This window comes from Trachemys scripta, chromosome 5, assembly GCF_013100865.1.
Source record: "Trachemys scripta elegans isolate TJP31775 chromosome 5, CAS_Tse_1.0, whole genome shotgun sequence".
NCBI lineage: Eukaryota > Metazoa > Chordata > Testudines > Emydidae > Trachemys > Trachemys scripta.
In genome coordinates this window covers 53,227,377-53,246,941 of record NC_048302.1, presented here as the reverse complement: position 1 = coordinate 53,246,941, position 19,565 = coordinate 53,227,377, and the positions used below count along the sequence as shown (strand labels likewise).

Sequence of the window (19,565 nt, the reverse complement as noted above, 5' to 3'; positions counted from 1 at the left end):
AGAAATCTCACATCCATCTCTCCCCCCCCCTTACCAAATTTTATGTTCCACACCAACCCCCAACCCCTCCCCTCCCGAAAAGTGGAAGACTCTCCAATACACTCCATTACAATGGAGCGAAGCACTTCACACCAACCACCACACTTCATGTTGAGCTCAAAAGCATCAGGGTTCAAACATTACCAGTCATGTGATGGGCTGATCCCCCTAACTGATGGACAAAGCTTGATGCCTCTTCCTCTTGGAGGAGAGCCAGAACCCAGGGTGCTTGGTATGCTGGTTGTTTTTCTGAAGGACCTGCATGTTTAGGGATGCTGCTTGGCTCAGTTTACATCTCCTTGAATTATCCATGCAGGTCACTTCAGATTCAGAGGAAACAATCACCATCGAAGCAGAGACAAAAGAGTCAGCATTGCTCCGTGACTTCCCTGAGCAGGCAGCATGCACTAGGATTATGTAGTGAAAGGAAGGCAGCAAAGAAGCTGCCCTGGACACAGAAAAGTGACGCTGGGAGGCAGAGCCAGACTGAGTATGAACATAGCTCCTAACACTACACAGGATCATCCTAAAAGGACATAAAACATCACTCCTCCAAAAACACAGCTTCCACATCCTCTGCCAAAATGGGATTGGCACAGGAGAAAGGAGTTCCAGCACCAGTACTGCTGTAAATGGTAGAATTGGTCGAGAACCTGAGATATGTCCTCCCAGAGTCTTCAGTGTCCCCTTCAGGGACATCCTCCTCACTGAAGTGGCAACCAGCACCAGAACCAGTACAGAGGCCATGTCATTCAATTACACCACTATTTGAAGAGATCTGCTCCTCTTCACCCTTGCCAGGCTACTCGTTTTTACCTGCAGCAACTAGGGGTGCTTCAGAGAATGACCCCAAGAATGGTACAAGAGGGCTCTCACTAAGAGCTCTGCCCCAGGTGAGGCATAAATGCTACTGGGACAGCCTACCTCAGACCAGTATCCCTACAGCTTGCCATCTTGGTCTTATTGGAGACCACCATCACAGGTGTCCCAGAGAAGATGCCCCTCTTGTGCATTCAGGAAGATGATGAAATCCCACTCTCCAGTGCGGTTGTTAGGCAGGTCATCAACACCAGAGCCTGACATTAGGCCCCACATCTGGAGATAGTGGAGGAACAACTGCTGTTTCCACTGATGGACTAGTCTTCATTGTCCAATGAGGCAAGTGACACTAGCCCCATCTCCAGTGATTGTTGACTTCAAGGTGTTCCATGATCTCCTATCCCACATTGTAGAGACCCTGGATGTTGAAACCATAGCCATACAGGAGAAGTCCCACAAGCTTTTTTATATACTAAGTTCTACGACTCCAGCCAGAATTGATTTCTCTCCCCCCCCGCCAATCCATGAGGGCATACTGGAGCTGTTTCTTCCACATCTCAATGAATAGGGGAAAAGATACCAAGTGCCCCCACAGGGCTTTGATCATTTCTGCGCACACACACACACACACACACACACACACACACACACACACACACACTCCAAATCCATGGTCCCTGGTGGTATCAGCAGTGCAGGAGAAATCCAGGTCCAGGGTCTTTCTCTCCTCGAAAAAGGTCACAAGACCAGAGGGTCACTAGAATAGCATTTTAGCCAGCCATAGTTGCAGCCAACATGGTAGCAAGGTCAATGGTCGTGGCTCTCATTTTGAGATGTTCCCCTTGGCTTTTAGAGCCCAGAATACCAAAAGAAGTGCAAGCCACCATCGAGGACCTGCCCTTCAAAGGGATAGAACTATTTAGCAAAAGAAGGGATGAAAAGCTCTATTCCCTGAAAAATTCATCGGCTATAGTTGCCAGGGATTTATGCACCAGAACCCTACAGAAAGCAATGTAAGTACCAATCCTCGCAGAGGACACTGTCCTACCATTAGAGTCAACAACATGAGTACCTGCCAAGGAAAAGATGCCAGGATCCCAAGAGAGTCCCATTGTTGGCCTTCATTGCTCACCCAGTGGCATCAGAGTAAAGATCTTGGTCCACTTTCGCATTGGACAAGTGTATGTTGGACATCATCGCCTGTGTTTACCTTATCACCTACCCAACCCACTGCCCTATCCCTCTTGAGGAACTTTTTCCATGAGACTCTGTTACAAAAAGTGGCCTCATGGCTTTTTGCAGGAGCCATAGAGGAGGCTACTTCGGAGTACATGGGGAGAAGAGGTTCTACTCCCCATACTTCCTCATCCAAAGGAAAAAGGGAGCCTTTGTTCAGTTTCCTCAGGTCTAGAATATGACAAATACATTCAGCATCTCAAGATTCAGGATGATAATGCTTACCTCCCTCAATCCATCTCTGCAGACCTAAAACTGGTTCATTGCTTTCAGCTTACAGGATGCGTACTTCCATATAGTCATCCACATGACCCACAAGAAGTGTCTGAGATTCACAGTGGGGCCAACTCACTATCAGTACAAGATACTGCCTTTCAGATTCTCTATGGTAATGAGTCTTCACAAAATGCAGTGTGCTAGTGGCTCACCTGAGAACATAGGGCCTTAAAGTTAACCCTTATCTGGACGACTGACTAATCAGATACAGCTCTCAGCAGAAGACGGTGGAATATGTTTACTGTATTCGCCCAGCTGGGCCTCTAGTGAACTACAAAAATAGTCTTTCATCCCATCACAAACACTAGTGCTCATAGGAGCTATAATAAATTCCAGGTTGGAGAGCGCGTACCTACACGAGGACAGCTTCTGCTCAACTTAAAATCAAACCTGGCTACGACTGTATGGATTTGCCTCAGAGTATTAGGCCATATGTCTGCATACACGTACATGAGGCTACTTGCAAGACTTCTCCTGGCTCAGGTCAGTCTACCCTCTGGTGAGCTGCCAGAGGACAGGAAAGTCTCTGTTCCACTTCATATCCTCTCAGAACTGACATTGTGAGTAGAACTCAAAAACATCCAAGGAGGTACCATTCTCAGTCCCTCCCCCAACAAGAACTTAAATCACAGAGATGTGTCATAGAATTATAGAATATCAGGGTTGGAAGGGACCTCAAGAGGTCATCTAGTCCAACCCCCTGCTCAAAGCAGGACCAATTCCCAACTAAATCATCCCAGCCAGGGCTTTGTCAAGCCGGGCCTTAAAACCCTCCAAGGAAGGAGACTCCACCACCTCCCTAGGTAACGCATTCCAGTGTTTCACCACCCTCCTAGTGAAATAGTTTTTCCTAATATCCAACCTGGACCTCCCCCACTGCAACTTGAGACCATTGCTCCTTGTTCTGTCAGCTGCCACCACTGAGAACAGCCGAGCTTCATCCTCTTTGGAACCCCCCTTCAGGTAGTTGAAGGCTGCTATCAAATCCCTCCTCATTCTTCTCTTCTGGAGACTAAACAATCCCAGTTCCCTCAGCCTCTCCTCATAAGTCATGTGTTCCAGACCCCTAATCATTTTTGTTGCCCTCCGTTGGACTCTTTCCAATTTTTCCACATCCTTCTTGTAGTGTGGGGCCCAAAACTGGACACAGTATTCTAGATGAGGCCTCACCAATGTCGAATAAAGGGGAACGATCATGTTCCTCGATCTGCTTGCAATGCCCCTACTTATACAGCCCAAAATGCCGTTTGCCTTCTTGGCAACAAGAGCACACTGTTGACTCATATCCAGCTTCTCGTCCACTGTGACCCCTAGGTCCTTTTCTGCAGAACTGCTACCTAGCCATTCGGTCCCTAGTCTGTAGCAGTGCATGGGATTCTTCCGTCCTAAGTGCAGGACTCTGCACTTGTCCTTGTTGAACCTCATCAGGTTTTTTTTTGGCCCAATCCTCTAATTTGTCTAGGTCCCTCTGTATCCGATCCCTACCCTCTAGTGTATCTACCACACCTCCTAGTTTAGTGTCATCTGCAAACTTGCTGAGAGTGCAGTCCACACCATCCTCCAGATCATTAATAAAGATATTAAACAAAACTGGCCCCAGGACCGACCCTTGGGGCACTCCGCTTGAAACCGGCTGCCAACTAGACATGGAGCCATTGATCACTACCCGTTGAGCCCGACGATCTAGCCAGCTTTCTATCCACCTTACAGGCCATTCATCCAGCCCATACTTCTTTAACTTGGCGGCAAGAATACTGTGGGAGACCGTATCAAAAGCTTTGCTAAAGTCAAGGAATAACACATCCACTGCTTTCCCCTCATCCACAGAGCCAGTTATCTCATCATAGAAGGCAATTAGGTTAGTCAGGCACAACTTCCCTGTCAGATACAGGGTCGGGAGCCCATCTGGACCACCTACAAATGCAAGGGACCTAGTCTCTGGAAGTCATAGGATTTAACATAAATGTCATAGAACTCAGAGCCATCAGACTATCCTGTATGACATTCTACAGTGCAGATCCTGATGAACAGAACATCTGTGATTCATTATATAAACAAGCAAGGAGGTGCCTGCTCATTGCCCCCCTCTATGGAGGCCATCAAAATTTGGACATAGTGCAACCAGCACAGGATAAGCCTCTTCATTTTCTGAGAGTCAGCAACAACTCCGTGGACTTCCTGAGCAGATAATCTGTGACCAGTCATGAATGGTTCCTGTGGAGGTTCATCATCGAGTTGATATTTCATTGTTGGGGGATTTGGGTGATAGACCTGTTTATTATCAAGGACAATGCCCGATGTCAGAACTTTTGTTCCAGAAGGGCCAGGAGTGTGGGATTGCTACCAGACACTTTCCTTTTGCAGTGAAATCAAGACCCTCTTTACTTCTTTCAACCAATTCTTCTGATCCCCAGTATGATATCCAAAATCAAATGAGACAGAGCCATGATCATTCTTATAGCTCTTTACTGGCCAAGGCAATTTTGACTGACACACTTGTCGTAGATATCTATTCATATACCTACTCAGCTCCCAGACTGCCTGAACCTGATTTCACAGCACCACAATCAGATTACTTCTTCCATATCCAAAATTCCTGGATGTTGGCTGGTTAAGTACCACGGACAGGGACTGTTCCAGACAAGTCCAGGAGATCCTGATACAGAGCTGGAAGGTATCCATTAGAAAGACTTATTTGTCTAAATGGAAGAGGTTCTATCATAGTAGTCCAGCAAAACTGAACCCTATGCAGACTTAAGATCCTTGACTACTTCCTGCATTTGAAATACATTGGCCTTTCATTCAACTCTATTAAGGTCCACCTCACAGCAATCTCTGCATGTCATCCACCTGTTCAGTTATGCTCCATCTTCTCCCACCTGATAGTGTTGAAGTTCCTTAAAGGTCTGTGTCATACTTAACCAGCAGTCAGGGAACCTGCTTCTGCCTGGGACCTCAGCATTGTCCTCTTGAGACTCCTGAGGTCTCCCTTTGAGCCTTTTTCAGAATACTCCCTACTTCACCTCACTTTGAAGACTGTCTTCCTAGTTGCTATCTCTTTGGCTGAGAAAGAGAGTGAGTGAGTTCCAAGCACTTATAGATCACCCTCCCTACATGATGTTTCATAGGGACAAAGTGGTGGTGAAATCTCACCCTAAATTAATCCCCAAGCCGATCTCACAGTTCCATCTGAATCAATCAGTTAACCTGCCTGTTGTCTTCCCAAGGCCCCACACTATGTCAGGAGAGAAGTTACATACACTGGACATTTGCAGAACTTTACTTTACTATATTGACAGAACCAAACTGTTCAGGTTGTGTCTCCAGTATTTCTGACTATAACTGGGAGTTCTGAAGGTCAGACCATCTCATCACAATGTGTGTCTCGTTACAAGTTGGCCGGTGTACCTCTCCCACTGAACATCAAGGCTTGCTGCACCAGAGCTCAAGCAACATCCTCTGACTGCTTCAGAAATATGCCAATTTCCTTGAGCTGCAAGACAGTGACATGGAGTAACCCACTAACATTTGCATTATACAATGGACTTGGCATCTGCCCTGGCTGCTAAATTTGGGAGAGCAGTATTATAATCTGTTCGACTGATGCAGCTGATACTCCTCATCCCACTGTTCAGAAGGGGTACTGTTTACCAGTCACTGCAGTGGGGATTCACGTGACACATACTCAAAGAAGGAAGAGTGGTTACTTACTCCACAGTAATTGTGGTTCTTCCAGATGTTGGAGTTAGTATGTATGTATCCCACAAACTGCCTTCATCCTTATTTTTCAGACTTTCCAGCTAGCAAGGGAGCCGCATCACCTTTTATGCATGTACAAAAGAGCATGAGGAACCAGAGGGCATGTGTGCAAACCTGACAGACTCTGCAATTCAAAAATATCCAATTTCACATGCATGAAGTGCATGCATGTCTATACTGGAATCCACACTAACAGTATCTCCACGAACCACACTTACTGTCCTGTAAGTAACTGTTCTTAATGCAATTTTCTCTCTATTACAGCTTATGCACACAAATTATATGACTTACATGTGCAAAATTCACTTGGAAGCTTATTTAGTGATGCCTCTATAGGGAGTTTATATAATTATCTTTGTTCCCGAGCTTACACTATCCTGATTCAATTTCTTTGTACCATTCATGGAGTATTGATCCATAAAGCCCTGTATGGTTCGAATCCTGTTTACTTTAGAGACTGTTGCTGTCCTACTATAACCAGTCAGAGGGTGGTTTTAAAGAACCAGATCCTCAGCTGAAGTAAATCATTACTGACTTAATGGAAACTGTCATTTTACACCAGTTGAGAATCTGGCTCAGAATCTTTAGACGTGTCTGCCTCTTGGCTGAGGGTTCACAGTGAAAGGCCCTCAAGTCTGGAATGAGCTTTGTCCTCTGCTCTGACTGAACTAGAGATGTTGATCTTCTGGGCACGTAACAAGGAATGTCTAATTTCCTGAGATTTTTTTCTGACTGGGGTGGAGATGAGTGAGAAGTTGTGGAAGTCTTTGTTTTAGTGAGCTAAGAAGCTTCTTATACATTGATACTGAGTCAGTCTGCATGCAGTTTTTTAAATGCACTGTGCAGGTACACTGTGTACTTATAAAGAAGTAAATGTAGTGCAGTGTAAGTGGTTCTGAGCTATTACTGTTTGTGTGGGGAAGTGATGGGGCAAAAACTCTGCAAGTGATTTGCATGCCCAAAGTTACAGAAACAGTATGTACCAGCTGTTTGGCATTTTGAATATCTTCTCCATAATATAAGCACATTTTTGAGTCCACTTTAACTGTAAGATAGTCTCCTTGGTCTAGTTAACCTTCATACCTCTTTGGCCTTGTGTTCATTATTTTTGTGCCAAATATGTTACAGTACGTTATATCAGTCAACTTCATTGACCAGTTGCCATTCTGTTTATATATTTTGTCATTACCAAAAAGTTATGTCTAATTGGAATAAATAGATAGGCACTGATGCTTCTTGGCAGTGCTTTAACCTGCATTTGAATAGTCTGTGGTTTGAAGGAAGAGACAGTCATTAGAAATTTTCATCAAGAATGCTTTTTCTTCATTCTTTCAGCCTTCTTACTTCTCCAGCATGTTCTGTTTTCTTCAACTCTTCTTTCTTTCTACTCTTCTGAAGTTGTTCAAATCTGTTTTGTTTTTTAAATCTGGCATTTTTGTTTTCAGTTTTTAGTGCAGCTAATGTAGGTTCTTTTTCAACTGATGCTAAAGACACTACTGAAACTTCTTTGGAATAGGACTGCTTTCCCCATGACTCTTCAGGAACTCTGGCCTGAGTGAATAGAAAGCTCCTCTGACCTAATGGACTGAAGTGAGATGTCTTGATCATTTTAAGGGAGGTGACTGATGATGACCACAAAGTCACCTCCTTAGGTGGTCGTTGCTTCACTAGAGCAAAAGAGCTTGCTTTTCACAGTAGGCTCTTTGATTGACTATGATTCTGTGTTGCTTGTTAAGTTGCTCTTGTGGTGTCCCTCCTTTGACTCACTTGGAACTTCTGAAGTTTCTCTTGGATCTGCTTCACTGTTTGCTGGAACTGGTGCATCATTGCTGTTAACTGGTTCTCTTCCTTCCTAAGTGAAGAGATGGCTGAAGCCCAGAATCTGCTACTTCATGTGTTGACAGTTCCAGTACTGGAATTATGCAGAAGCCTGCTGAAGTTAAACCCTGGTAGCTACATTGTGGTGCATGGCAGTTATTGGGGGGGGGGAATCACCTTTTTTGGGACTGGGCTCTTTTTTTTCCTGCCACTTATTATGGAGAGCTATATGCACTGTAACAGGAAATCACAGATAAAGAGAAAAGGAATTTTTTCCATATTTGATCACTGTCCTATTTGAGATTCTGTACATTGATAAATACCTTATATTTCCGAAAGTAGGATTTATTCCCTCTGGGATTGACTTTTAATTTTCCTTTTTTTTTTTTTTTTTTTTTTGTTGGATGAATGCTTTATTGATTGAGAATGCCTGCTACTTTGAAGAGCTTGGATTTTTTTAAAAGTTCCCTGGAAGCAATAGCATATAAAAAGGCAAGATCAATTAATATAGATCACTCTAACAGCTACATCTAATTTTAAAGATTGGTAAATCACTAAAATAGTGCAAGTGTCAGAATATAATAAAGAAGCTGCCATTTTGACAGCTTTATGAAGCAGATTATTGAAAGCAAAATCAAGTCTCTCTCAGAAAAATTGAACAAAGTTTCAAAGTTGTTTTTAAGGTACCCATAGTGTCATGTCTGTGTTACTTTGATAAAGCATAAAATCACTCTAGAATGCTTATAGCATCCAGTTTGTGTCTCACTACCTGAAAAGTGTGGTTACCACAGCTGTTATGTGTGCTGTTGACACTCTTAATAGAAATGGAAGGGGTCCACAAATGGAAACAGGAATAGTTCAGTGGCTCAAGGATATTAATTACCCAAAATAAGGTAAACAAATAGATGGTACACCAGAAAAGAGGAAGCAAATGTAGCAATTTCATTGATGCAACATTGGCAGTGAGATAATTTTCTTCCCTTTTCCTAGTGTTTAAGCTAAATAGGGGTCAAGTACAAAAGAAGGGGTTCACTTACATAGGATCCCCTGTAGTTCATAGGCATTTTGCCTGAGAAAGGACTGTGCGATGGGATCTATAGGATGAAAATAACCCTGGTACAGACTACTGTTATAAGGTATGCTCTGTACTGCTTGAGCCCTGAACTGTGATTGTGACAGGGGTGCAGTTGCTACAAGAATGGAGTTGGGACTTGTGCAGTGTCTTTAACAAGTCAACACAAAGGGAGGGAGGTTTGGGAACAAGGTAGGAAGGAAGTATGGGATCAATGACTGTGCAAATCCAATGGCGGCTGCTGTGCCAGTATCAGTGCTGGAGTAGTGACCATGGAGGGGCTGTGTTGTAGCCTACAAATCTCTCTCTGGGATGAGAGTTGGATTCCATCCGGCCCCTGCCCTAATTTAGTGTGTTACACACATCAGAGTAATTGGGAATTGGATAATTGTCACCCAAAGAAACTAGCTAATAGGTCAAATAAGTCACAACAGGAAGCAGTAAAACAGCTTATTCCCATGTGTTGGAACCAGCTGAGATGGAAATATCTGTAGCACTCTCTTGAAATTTTTTTGGCCACAAAATCTGACCAAAGAGTAACTCCTCTTTGTCCGTACCAGTTGGCATGCTGCTTCTTGTTGACAGCTTCCATTTGCCCTTCCCTAATTCCTCTTCCACTGTCATCTCTTCTCCACTTCACACTCTACCTGCTCAGCTCTTCCTCAATTTCCAGTTGCTCAAGGACTCCCTTTTCTCTCTGACTTCATTCCCAAATTAAACAAAGTAAATTTGGAATTAAGAGGTTAATGTCAATAGGTTTAATTAAGTGGTGTTGTCTCTGGAGGGAAAATTATTGTAGTAATACTCTTCTTAAATCAAAGAGATTAATATAGGTTGGATTTTTTAGCACAGAAGGAGGTCAGCAAAGCCAATATAGAACACATTGCCCTTAGAATATTACATCTAATCATCTTTGTAGAATTTAAACTAAAACATTTAACAGTATATTGGGCCTAATTCTGCAGTACCTCACACACATTTAATCATCACTTACACCAGTTCCAGCTGGGTGGAGAACAGCAATAAATTACAGTGGTAGCATTTCAGAAACATTTTGACACAATTATAAATAACTATGGAATGTGCAAGACAGTGAAGAATCAGGTTAATTAGGTTTTGGAAAATACAATTTCATTGTCCTTTTATATAGTTTGTGTTTTGATTTGCAAATATAAAATTATATCATGGATTAGTGTAGTGTGAGAGTACATAAGAATGGCCATACTGGGTCAGACCAAAGGACCATCTAGCCCAGTATCCTGTCATCTGAACGTGGCCAATGCGAGGTGCCCCGGAGGGAATGAACAGAACAGATAATCATCAAGTGATCCATTCCCTGACGCCCATTCCCAGATTCAGGCAAACCAGAGGCTAGGGACACCATTCCTACCCATCCTGGCTAATAGCTATTAATGGGACCTATCCTCCATGAATTTATCTAAGTTCTTTTTTGAACCCTGTTGTTGTCTTGGCCTTCACAACATCCTCTGGCAAGGAGTTACACAGGTTGACTATGTGTTGTGTGAAAAAATACTTCCTATTATTTGTTTTAAACCTGCTGCCTATTAATTTCATTTGGTGACCCCTAGTTCTTGTGTTATGAGAAGGAGTAAATAATACTTCCTTATTTACTTTCTCCACACAAGTCATGATTGTATAGACCTCTATCATGTACCCCGTTAGTCGTCTTTTTTCCAAACTGAATAGTCCCAGTTTTATTAATCTCTCCTCGTATGGCAGATGCTCCATACCCCTAATAATTTTTTGTTGCCCTTTTCTAAACCATTTCCAATTCCAATATATCTTTTTTGAGATGGGGCGACCCATCTACACGCAGTATTCAAGATGTGGGTGTACCATGGATTTATATAGAGGAAATATGATATTTTCTGTCTTACTATCTATCCTTTTCTTAATGATTACCAACATTCTGTTCGCTTTTTTGACTGCTGCTGCACATTGAGTGGATGTTTTCAGAGAACTATTCACAATGACTCCAAGATTTTTCTTGAGTCGTTACAGCTAATTTGATTTTATATGTATAGTTGGGATTATGTTTTCCAATGTGCATTATTTTGCATTTATCAACATTGAATTTCATCTGCCATTTTGTTGCCCAGTCACCCAATTTTGAGAGATCCTTTTGTAGCTTTTTGCAGTCTGCCTGAGACTTAACTATCTTGAGTAGTTTTGTATCATCTGCAAATTTGCCACCTCACTGTTTACCCTTTTTTCCAGATCATTTATGAATATGTTGAATAGGACTGGGCCCAGTACAGACCTCTGGGGGACACCACTATTTACCTCTCTCCATTCTGAAAAGTGACCATTTATTCCTACCCTTTGTTTCCTATCTTTTAACCAGTTACCCATCCATGAGAGGACCTTCCCTCTTATCCCATGACTGCTTACTTTGCTTAATAGCCTTTGGTGAGGAACTTTGAACAAGGCTTTCTGAAAATCCCAAATACACTGTATCCACTGATTCCCCCTTGTCCACATGCTTCTTGGCCCCCTCGCAGAATTCTAGTAGATTGGTGAGGCATGATTTCCCTTTACAAAAACCATGTTGACTATTTCCCAACAAATTATGTTAATCTGTGTGTCTGACAATTTTGTTCTTTACTATCATTTCAACCAGTTTGCCCAGTACTGAAGTTAGGCTTACTGGACTGTAATTGCAGGGATCAACTCTGGAGCTCTTTTTAAAAATTGGCGTCACATTAGCTATCCTCCAGTCATTTGGTACAGAAGCTGATTTAAATGATATGTTACAGACTACAGTTAGTAGTCCTACAATTTCACATTTGAGTTCTTCAGAACTCTTGGGTGAATACATTCTGGTTCTGGTGACCTATTAGTGTTTAGTTTATCAATTTCTTCCAAAACCCTCTAATGACATCTCAATCTGGAACAGTTCCTCAGATTTATCACCTAAAAAGAATGGCTCAGGTTTGGGAATCTCCCTCACATCGTCATCTGGGAAGACCGATACAAAGAATTCATTTAGTTTCTCTGCAACGGCCTTATCATCCTTGAGTGCTCCTTTAGCATCTCAGTTGTCCAGTGGCCCCACTGATTGTTTAGCAGGCTTCCTGCTTCTGATGTATTTAATTTTTTTTTTTGCTATTACATACGTATGTCTCTAAAGTATAGGCAGAGGTGAGCAGGTGGATGGGAAAAATCAGAGGTGGCCTGAAAGCAGAGATGATAGAAGAGACAGACTGATCAGGGCATACAGCAGAACACAAAAGGGCAAAAGCAGTGAGATTGACCCGCCATTTTAACTTTTTTAACTTTGTATTGTGTTTTTATTTTAGTTCTTATCTTTTATACCTTCTCAACTGCCAACCATCTCAAAAATTTTAGTATTTAAAATTCAATACAATGATCGTTTCAATCATTACACTATAGACCAGGTTAGAAAGAGATGGAGGAGATGCCCTGAATTAAAAACATTTAAAATCAACATGTGTAACTGCTGATTTTTTTCAGTTCTTTTTATTTTATCTTTTAATGAGACACACCTAAATAGATTTAAAATCAGATTTAACTTTTGTTCTTTTTAATCTGTTACGTAATTAGTCATTCTGGCAGACATTTTAAAATTGCCCAGGGCATTTAATTGTGATGAAAAGATGTTTAAATCTGATTTAGTGAATGGCCTGCATCTGGAGAAATATTATAGGAAGTCACTTAAAATACAACAATGCCATTTATAATGGACTTTTGCTGGTGACTCAGTGGTTCCCAGGGAATTATAATCTTGGCACAATTGATTTGAAATAGAACATATGAATAGGTGTTTATTGCTCACATATTATACAGTTGACAATGAAGTCATTTGAGACAGGTTAACAGCTATACATTCTTCTTATAGGCGGAGCTTTAGCGCCACCTATAGTTAAGGTTTCCTGATACTACTTATATTATATTATTATTATTATATTATATTATATTACTTATTATATAGCATTATAAGAGCCAGTTTTCAGTTTCTCATAACTTTTACCAAACTTTAACCATTTGGCCTAAAATTGTCTATGGTAGGTATTTACCTCAGGCTGAATTTTTGTGTGTGCAGAAAGTTTCAGCTAAAATAGTTAAACTGTTTTTAAGAACAAGATTAGGTGAAAATACTTTTTTGCCTGTTAACAAAAATTTTACAGCCACTTCACTGAGAAGTTCTAGCACCTCCAAGCTTTGGTGCAGGGCTTTGAAGTTTGTTACGGCGGTGCACTGGTGCCAAGGTTGAGCCTTTTCTTGTCCTCATGAAAATTTGTCCAAGTTTGGACAAGTTATGAGCCTGTGAAAAATAGTAGTAAGCACATGCTCAGTAGAGGCTTCTTAGATTTTTAGCAGCTAAATTCCCTGAAGATTCTGTCTGCACTAGGCATGCTCCAGCCTGGGATTTAGAAGGATTTTCCTGCAATCACAGCTCTGGGCTGCTGTGCGCCATGCTGCGTTTGGGTTCAGGCACGTGAACTGAGAGCCTGTTGGCCGCCAGGCAGCATGGAAGAAAAAGCAGCCTAATTGGACTGCAAGGCGGTCAAGATCTGAACCTAAGGGGAGGAGGAGAGGAGACTTGGACAAGGACCCTGGGGGAGCAGGGAAGAGACTGGGACTGGAGCCTGATGGGTGGGGGAGAGAGAAATTGGGACTGGAAGTTGGGGTGTTTGGGAAGCCTGGAACTTGCTGGACCAAGAGACTGGGAGAAGGGGGTGGGTTAATGAGATTGTCAATGAGGAGCCTGGGGAGGGAGATAGGGACATAGTCAGTGGAAACAGAGAAAGAGGTTGGGGACAGGGAAGGTGACTGTAGGCTAAAATGGTGGGGGGAAACAGATCTAATGAGGAACTGGTGGGGGATTGGACTGGGACTAGCTGGACAAGGAGCTGGTGGGGTGGAAACTGAGAACAGTTAGGCAAGGAGACTGGGACTTGGAGCAGTGAGGAAATTGGGATGGGAAGTCCAGAGGGGGAGTCTAAGACTTGCTGGGCAAGGAGACTGAGACTGGACTGAGAGGCTTGAGGAGTGGAGATTGGGACTGGCTGGGTAGAACTGGTGAGAAATTTTCTGACTAATGAGACATCAGTTTGCTGAAGCAAAATGTTTAGTCTAATCTGTTAGAGATTTGACAAAACTTTAGTTGAAACACAGGCAGGTTTCCATGGTGAACCTCTCTGTTTCAGGTTCCATGTTTCTGGCAGGTTCCCTGCTCTGTGGCAGCTGCCCTAGGAACCTCTGCTGGAGCTGAAACTCCCAGTGTTGCTAGGCTCTGCGGCAGAGAGTCATGGGGCTGTCAGATCTGCTCACTCCACAGAAGTAACCCGGGTCATACTGGTTGGAGCTGGGATTCTAGGCTGTTAGTTTCTCTGGTCTACAGCAAGGAGGTTGCTCGGGCTCTGTATGATAGCTCAAGCCATGGCTCTCAGGACTTCCAGGGTCCTTCTTGCAGTGCTGGGAGCTTGGGAGTCCTAGGACTGGCTTCCAGGGCCCCCGGGTCTGGAGCGGGCATGCCATGCACAGTCTCCTACCTCCCCTCCCCCAAGTGGGCAGCCTGTAGGCACAGGAGTCTTGAATCCATGGGGTTCCCTGACCGTGGGGCTCAAGCAAGGAGTCTAGCAGCCCGGAGAGCCACAGCTCCGGCCAGGGCTACCCAGAGCTGGCAGGCTCGCTGGCACTGAGTGTTGAATTGAAATTGACATTCTTGTCAATTTGACAGCTCCTATTCACCCAAAAGCAGTTGTGAAACTGACAAAAATATCAAATTCACATATTTTGTTTCAGGAACACCATATTTTGATATTTCTGAAATAGTTTTCAGGGATCTCCAGTTCACTGAGAATTTTCAGTAAATTTGCTTTTGTTCCTAGTCAGAATGAAGGCAAATTAGAAAATACCAAAATTTCTAGCAAACGGAAATCCCTGAATTTTGGCCAGATGTATGGGCAGATGCAGAGAATGGGACCAGGACAAAGAGCCAACGTGGAGAAGATCCAGGATAAGGAGAGATGGGGCCAAAGGGGTCATGCTAGAGAAATGGGGATAAGTATAATTTCCCAGCAGAACACACTCCCATCCAAAACCTGGAATGGGACCCAGGATTCTGGAGTCTTACCATTCCTATGCTGTCATCAAATATCTGTGGAACCCAGTAGCAACATGTCCCTCTATAGTGCTGGTCCACATATAGAATAACAACCTACTATTGCTATCAGTTATTCCCTTAGTGCAAGTGACAGAAGTCTGTGGTGCCTGTTCCAATCCATGTGAATGTCTGTCTGTTTTTAAAAAACTGTACAACAAAGTTGCATTAGAAGAATGTTAAATAAAATAAATAAATTAATGGAAATATCCTATCTCCTAGAACTGGAAGGGACCTTGATAGGTCATTGAGTCGAGTCCAGCCCCCTGCCTTCACTACCAGGACCAAGTACTGATTTTGCCTCAGATCCCTAAGTGGCCCCCTCAAGGATTGAACTCACAACCCTGGGTTTAGCAGGCCAGTGCTCAAACCACTGAGCTATCTCGCCCCAGTTGCAAAGTCAAACACTGAAAAGTTAGAGCATAAGCTTTCGTGGATGAATGCCCACTTCATCAGATGCAAGTAATGGAAATTTCCAGAGGCAGGTATAAATCAGTATGGAGATAACGAGGTTAGTTCAATCAGGGAGGGTGAGGTGCTCTGCTAGCAGTTGAGGTGTGAACATCAAGGGAGGAGAAACTGCTTCTGTAGTTGGCTAGCCATTCACAGTCTTTGTTTAATCCTCATCTGATGGTGTCAAATTTGCAAATGAACTGAAGCTCGGCAGTTTCTCTTTGGAGTCTGGTCCTGAAGTGTTTTTGCTGTAAGATGGCTACCTTAACATCTGCTATTGAGTGGCCAGGGAGGTTGAAATGTTCTCCTACAGGTTTTTGCTGAGGTCCAGTTCATTTGCAAATTTGACACCATCAGATCAGGATTAAACAAAGACTGTGAATGGCTAGCCAACTACAGAAGCAGTTTCTCCTCCCTTGGTGTTCACACCTCAACTGTAGCAGAGCACCTCACCCCCCCGATTAAACTAACCTCGTTATCTCCATACTGATTTATACCTGCCTCTGGAAATTTCCATTACTTGCGTCTGATGAAGTGGGTATTCACCCACGAAAGCTTATGCTCCAATACTTCTGTTAGTCTTAAAGGTGCCACAGGACCCTCTGTTGCTTTTTACAGATTCAGACTAACACGGCTACACCTCTGATACTGAAAATTAGGAAATGCCAGAATGAAGCTTTTTTGTGCAACCTTAATTTGGCCCTCTTGTGCACTGTTTTTTCCCGCAGGACTCCTGTCTCATTCAGTGCACAGAATGGATTGTGCTCAATTAATGACAGCTGTTTAATAATTTGTTTTCTTCTAATTTCCTCATGGGTTTTAATGGGTCTCAGCACTGTAGCATGTGAGTGTTTCACAAACAATTTATCTTAGTTGTGCTTTGTTGAGGATGGGTAGCTACAAGATAAGCTGTTCCCCAACTTTTTACATAGCATCTTGCCCCATTTCCACATGTTGACCACAGATGACGTGGTTTAGACGTTGATTATAACTCTGCACACTTTGACATCAATTTTTGTAGGATTAGAGGAAAAAATGACTATACTGCACTTTACTCCATTTTTTGTCAATGCCAAGTTAAAATGGAGGCTGTCATACCAAGATCTGATTAACTGGCTACATTGGAATGCTGAGACACCAGTCATGGAACTTGGCAGATAGCACATTACATGTCATCATGAAATCCTCCACCTGTCCTCAATCTCTGCTGTACTTCCCTCCCCACAAAAATCTGTGGAATTTTGGAATCCTCACTTCTTGTGGATTTATGTAAAAATCCAAATAATGTATTCATTCCATCCTTTGAGAGTTCAGATTGGTTGGATCAAAATTTTAAAACAAATTGAAAGAAGCTTTATAGGTTGACATTAGTCCCAATTTCTTTCTGATACATGTATTACATGTGAGGATTAGAACCATGTTGCTTTAATTTAACATTTTTACTATGTTAACTAATAACTTTATATCCATCTTTCTACTGATATTTTCAATTTATTTTTGTTTTTAAGTTAGCAAAACATCAACTAAAAGGCAAATTGCAGCTGGGGAATGCATACACAAATCCAGTGAAATCAATAGAGTTGTACCTATTTACACCAGCAGGGAATTCAGCTTGAATTATTAAACTTTTTTCTTCAAATTGGTTTTTAAGAATGTAGCTAAATCTGACATGTTGTATAGAGCAGATTTTTTAAATATTTGTGGTAATTCATGTTAAGTGGATTAAAACTTTTTTTTTTTCTTTTTTCTTTTTTTTTGTAGCAACTTGAATTAGTGGAACCGAGCGGGTGGATTCATGTTCCTTTAACTGATTCTCATAAGAAGCCTATTCGCACATTTATGATTCAGATTGCTGTTTTAGCCAATCATCAGAATGGAAGAGACACTCACATGAGACAAATTAAAGTGTACACTCCAGTGGAAGAAAGTTCTATTGGTAAATTTCCTAGATGTACAACAATTGATTTCATGATGTATCGTTCTATAAGATGAATCTTCTTATGAAGAAACAATAAAAGTGACTTTGTTATCAGTTTTGTTTCAAATATCTTTTCCTGTTAAAAAAGTGACAGGACTTATTCTTGTGGAATTATCTCTCTATATACTTTAACTTTTTTGTGTGTAACTTTAACCTGTTTTAGCTGCGCTGTTTTTTGATTTCTAATCTGCTTTCGATAGTCACATTTTCTGTTAATTGTATTTACAAAGGCTGTAGGAAGTTTTTAGATTTTCAAAACGTATAAAAGAACTTTCTCTTTGCTTTGCTACGAAATGGATAACCGTGGTTCAGATAACATGTATATTCTTTTTTTCCAGGTGGTTTCTCCATTTGTTGATAATGCATTAGAATACTTCATGGCATGACTGCATATTTTGGTTGGGTCAGTCCAAAAAAGCTGTGTTTTAATTAGGTGTATTTTAATGAATTATTACTACTGTATTTTTTTCTGGGTACGGGATGTTCATTCTTTTAAGAGGGTTCTTTATGTTTTTGAAATGACTCTACTGTGGTATTGTGCATGTCTTGTTTCTGGTGAGAAATGTATTTAACTGGGTTTTTATTGTAATAGGTCTCGATGTGGGTTTCATTTTTCTGTATAACTGAAAAAGAATTGAAATCTAGAAGGAAAGTGAATATTTCTAACTGTATTTTATATTGTCCTGTCATTACAGATATAATGTAACCATTACATCATTCTAATGTAACAATAGACATGCCAGGAATGCACAGGCAACATTCCTTAGCATTGCTTACTGGCACCCTTTGAAGTCCCATGGATCACATAAAATAGTCAGAATTCAGATAAAAATCTGTATAAATCTGAGCAATGTTATACTTAAGTTATGGAGTTTCTTAGAAGAAAAAAGATAAGCCATTTTGAAATAAAAACCACCACAAGGCAAACAAGAAACTTGTGCATGGCCTATTTATAGCTAATGGAAGCACGTAATCTTATTTTTTAATGGGTTTTTGCATTCTTATTGTTCGGTGGTTACACTGTGATTAAAAAAAGCGAGACCAGAAAACTAACAATCTTCCTTTTAAAATCTGATATATATGGGTGAAATTTTGAAAAGCAGTCGCCATTTATCCAACTCTGTCCACCCCTCCAAAAAAACCAGAACACACTGGTAAATTCCTATTGATTGCAATGGGAGCAAAATTAGGACAAAAGATTTGAAAATCACACTGCAAATAATTAAAATTGGGAAGCATGATTAAAACATGGGCAAGGCCATGTGAGAAGAGGCTAAGAAAATATGGGTGAAGACTAGAGGAAGGGCAGAGGAGGAAAAGAAGGCACAGGAGTGACGGGAGCAGGGAGGTAAAAAAAAAAAAAAAAAAAGGAGGCTCAGAAATGTAACACTGAGATCAGTTTTATGTAACTGTATATTACATTAAATAATGTGCTACCATAAATGTGCAAATTCATCTCTGGTTGAACTCTACTGCCTTTAATGCAGTAACATTCGGAATGAATTTTCCCCGTTATGGACCTGATCCCAAGCCCACTAGAATCAGTCGAAAGATATTCGTTGATTTCAGTGGGTTTTGGATTAGACCTAAGATCTATAATTCCACTTGTGGGTTCTGATTTTCCTAGAATATCTTGACAAAATTATAGCTTTTTGTATGAAGGGAAGCTCAGTATTCTTGTTGATAACGGTTTTTCCCTTTTGCTATTGTCTTATACAAAATACATTTTCTTTTCTGAGAACAATAACTCCCAAAGGTTAGTGTGGGACTCAAAGTAGAGCTTTTATGTGCTTTATGTTACTGCAAACATGTACTATAGATTTGGTGCTAACTGCTATGAGGAGTCCTTTTGATTTCATGCTTCATAGTAGGTGTTTGCAGGAGATGGCGGTTTAAAATATGCAGTCCCTTACGTAGGGATACTTCCTTCTTCTGTGACATGTCTAGCTCCTTACTCAACAAATAAT

General features: G+C 41.6%; 1 protein-coding gene across 5 annotated transcripts in view; it reads left to right on the top strand.

Moving 5' to 3' along the window:
- Window positions 1-18,941, top strand: part of ANAPC10 (anaphase promoting complex subunit 10) — a 69,721-nt gene extending 50,780 nt beyond the window's left edge. For 4 of the 5 annotated variants that reach the window (XM_034771052.1, XM_034771050.1, XM_034771051.1 and 1 more), the window contains exon 5: window positions 17,382-18,941. In XM_034771052.1, coding sequence (XP_034626943.1) covers window positions 17,382-17,612 — 231 coding nt within the window. In that variant the 3' untranslated portion in view covers window positions 17,613-18,941. The remainder of the gene's footprint in view (window positions 1-17,381) is intronic. The other variant, XM_034771056.1, reaches the window with a different exon arrangement.
- The last annotated feature ends 624 nt before the right edge of the window (window positions 18,942-19,565 follow it).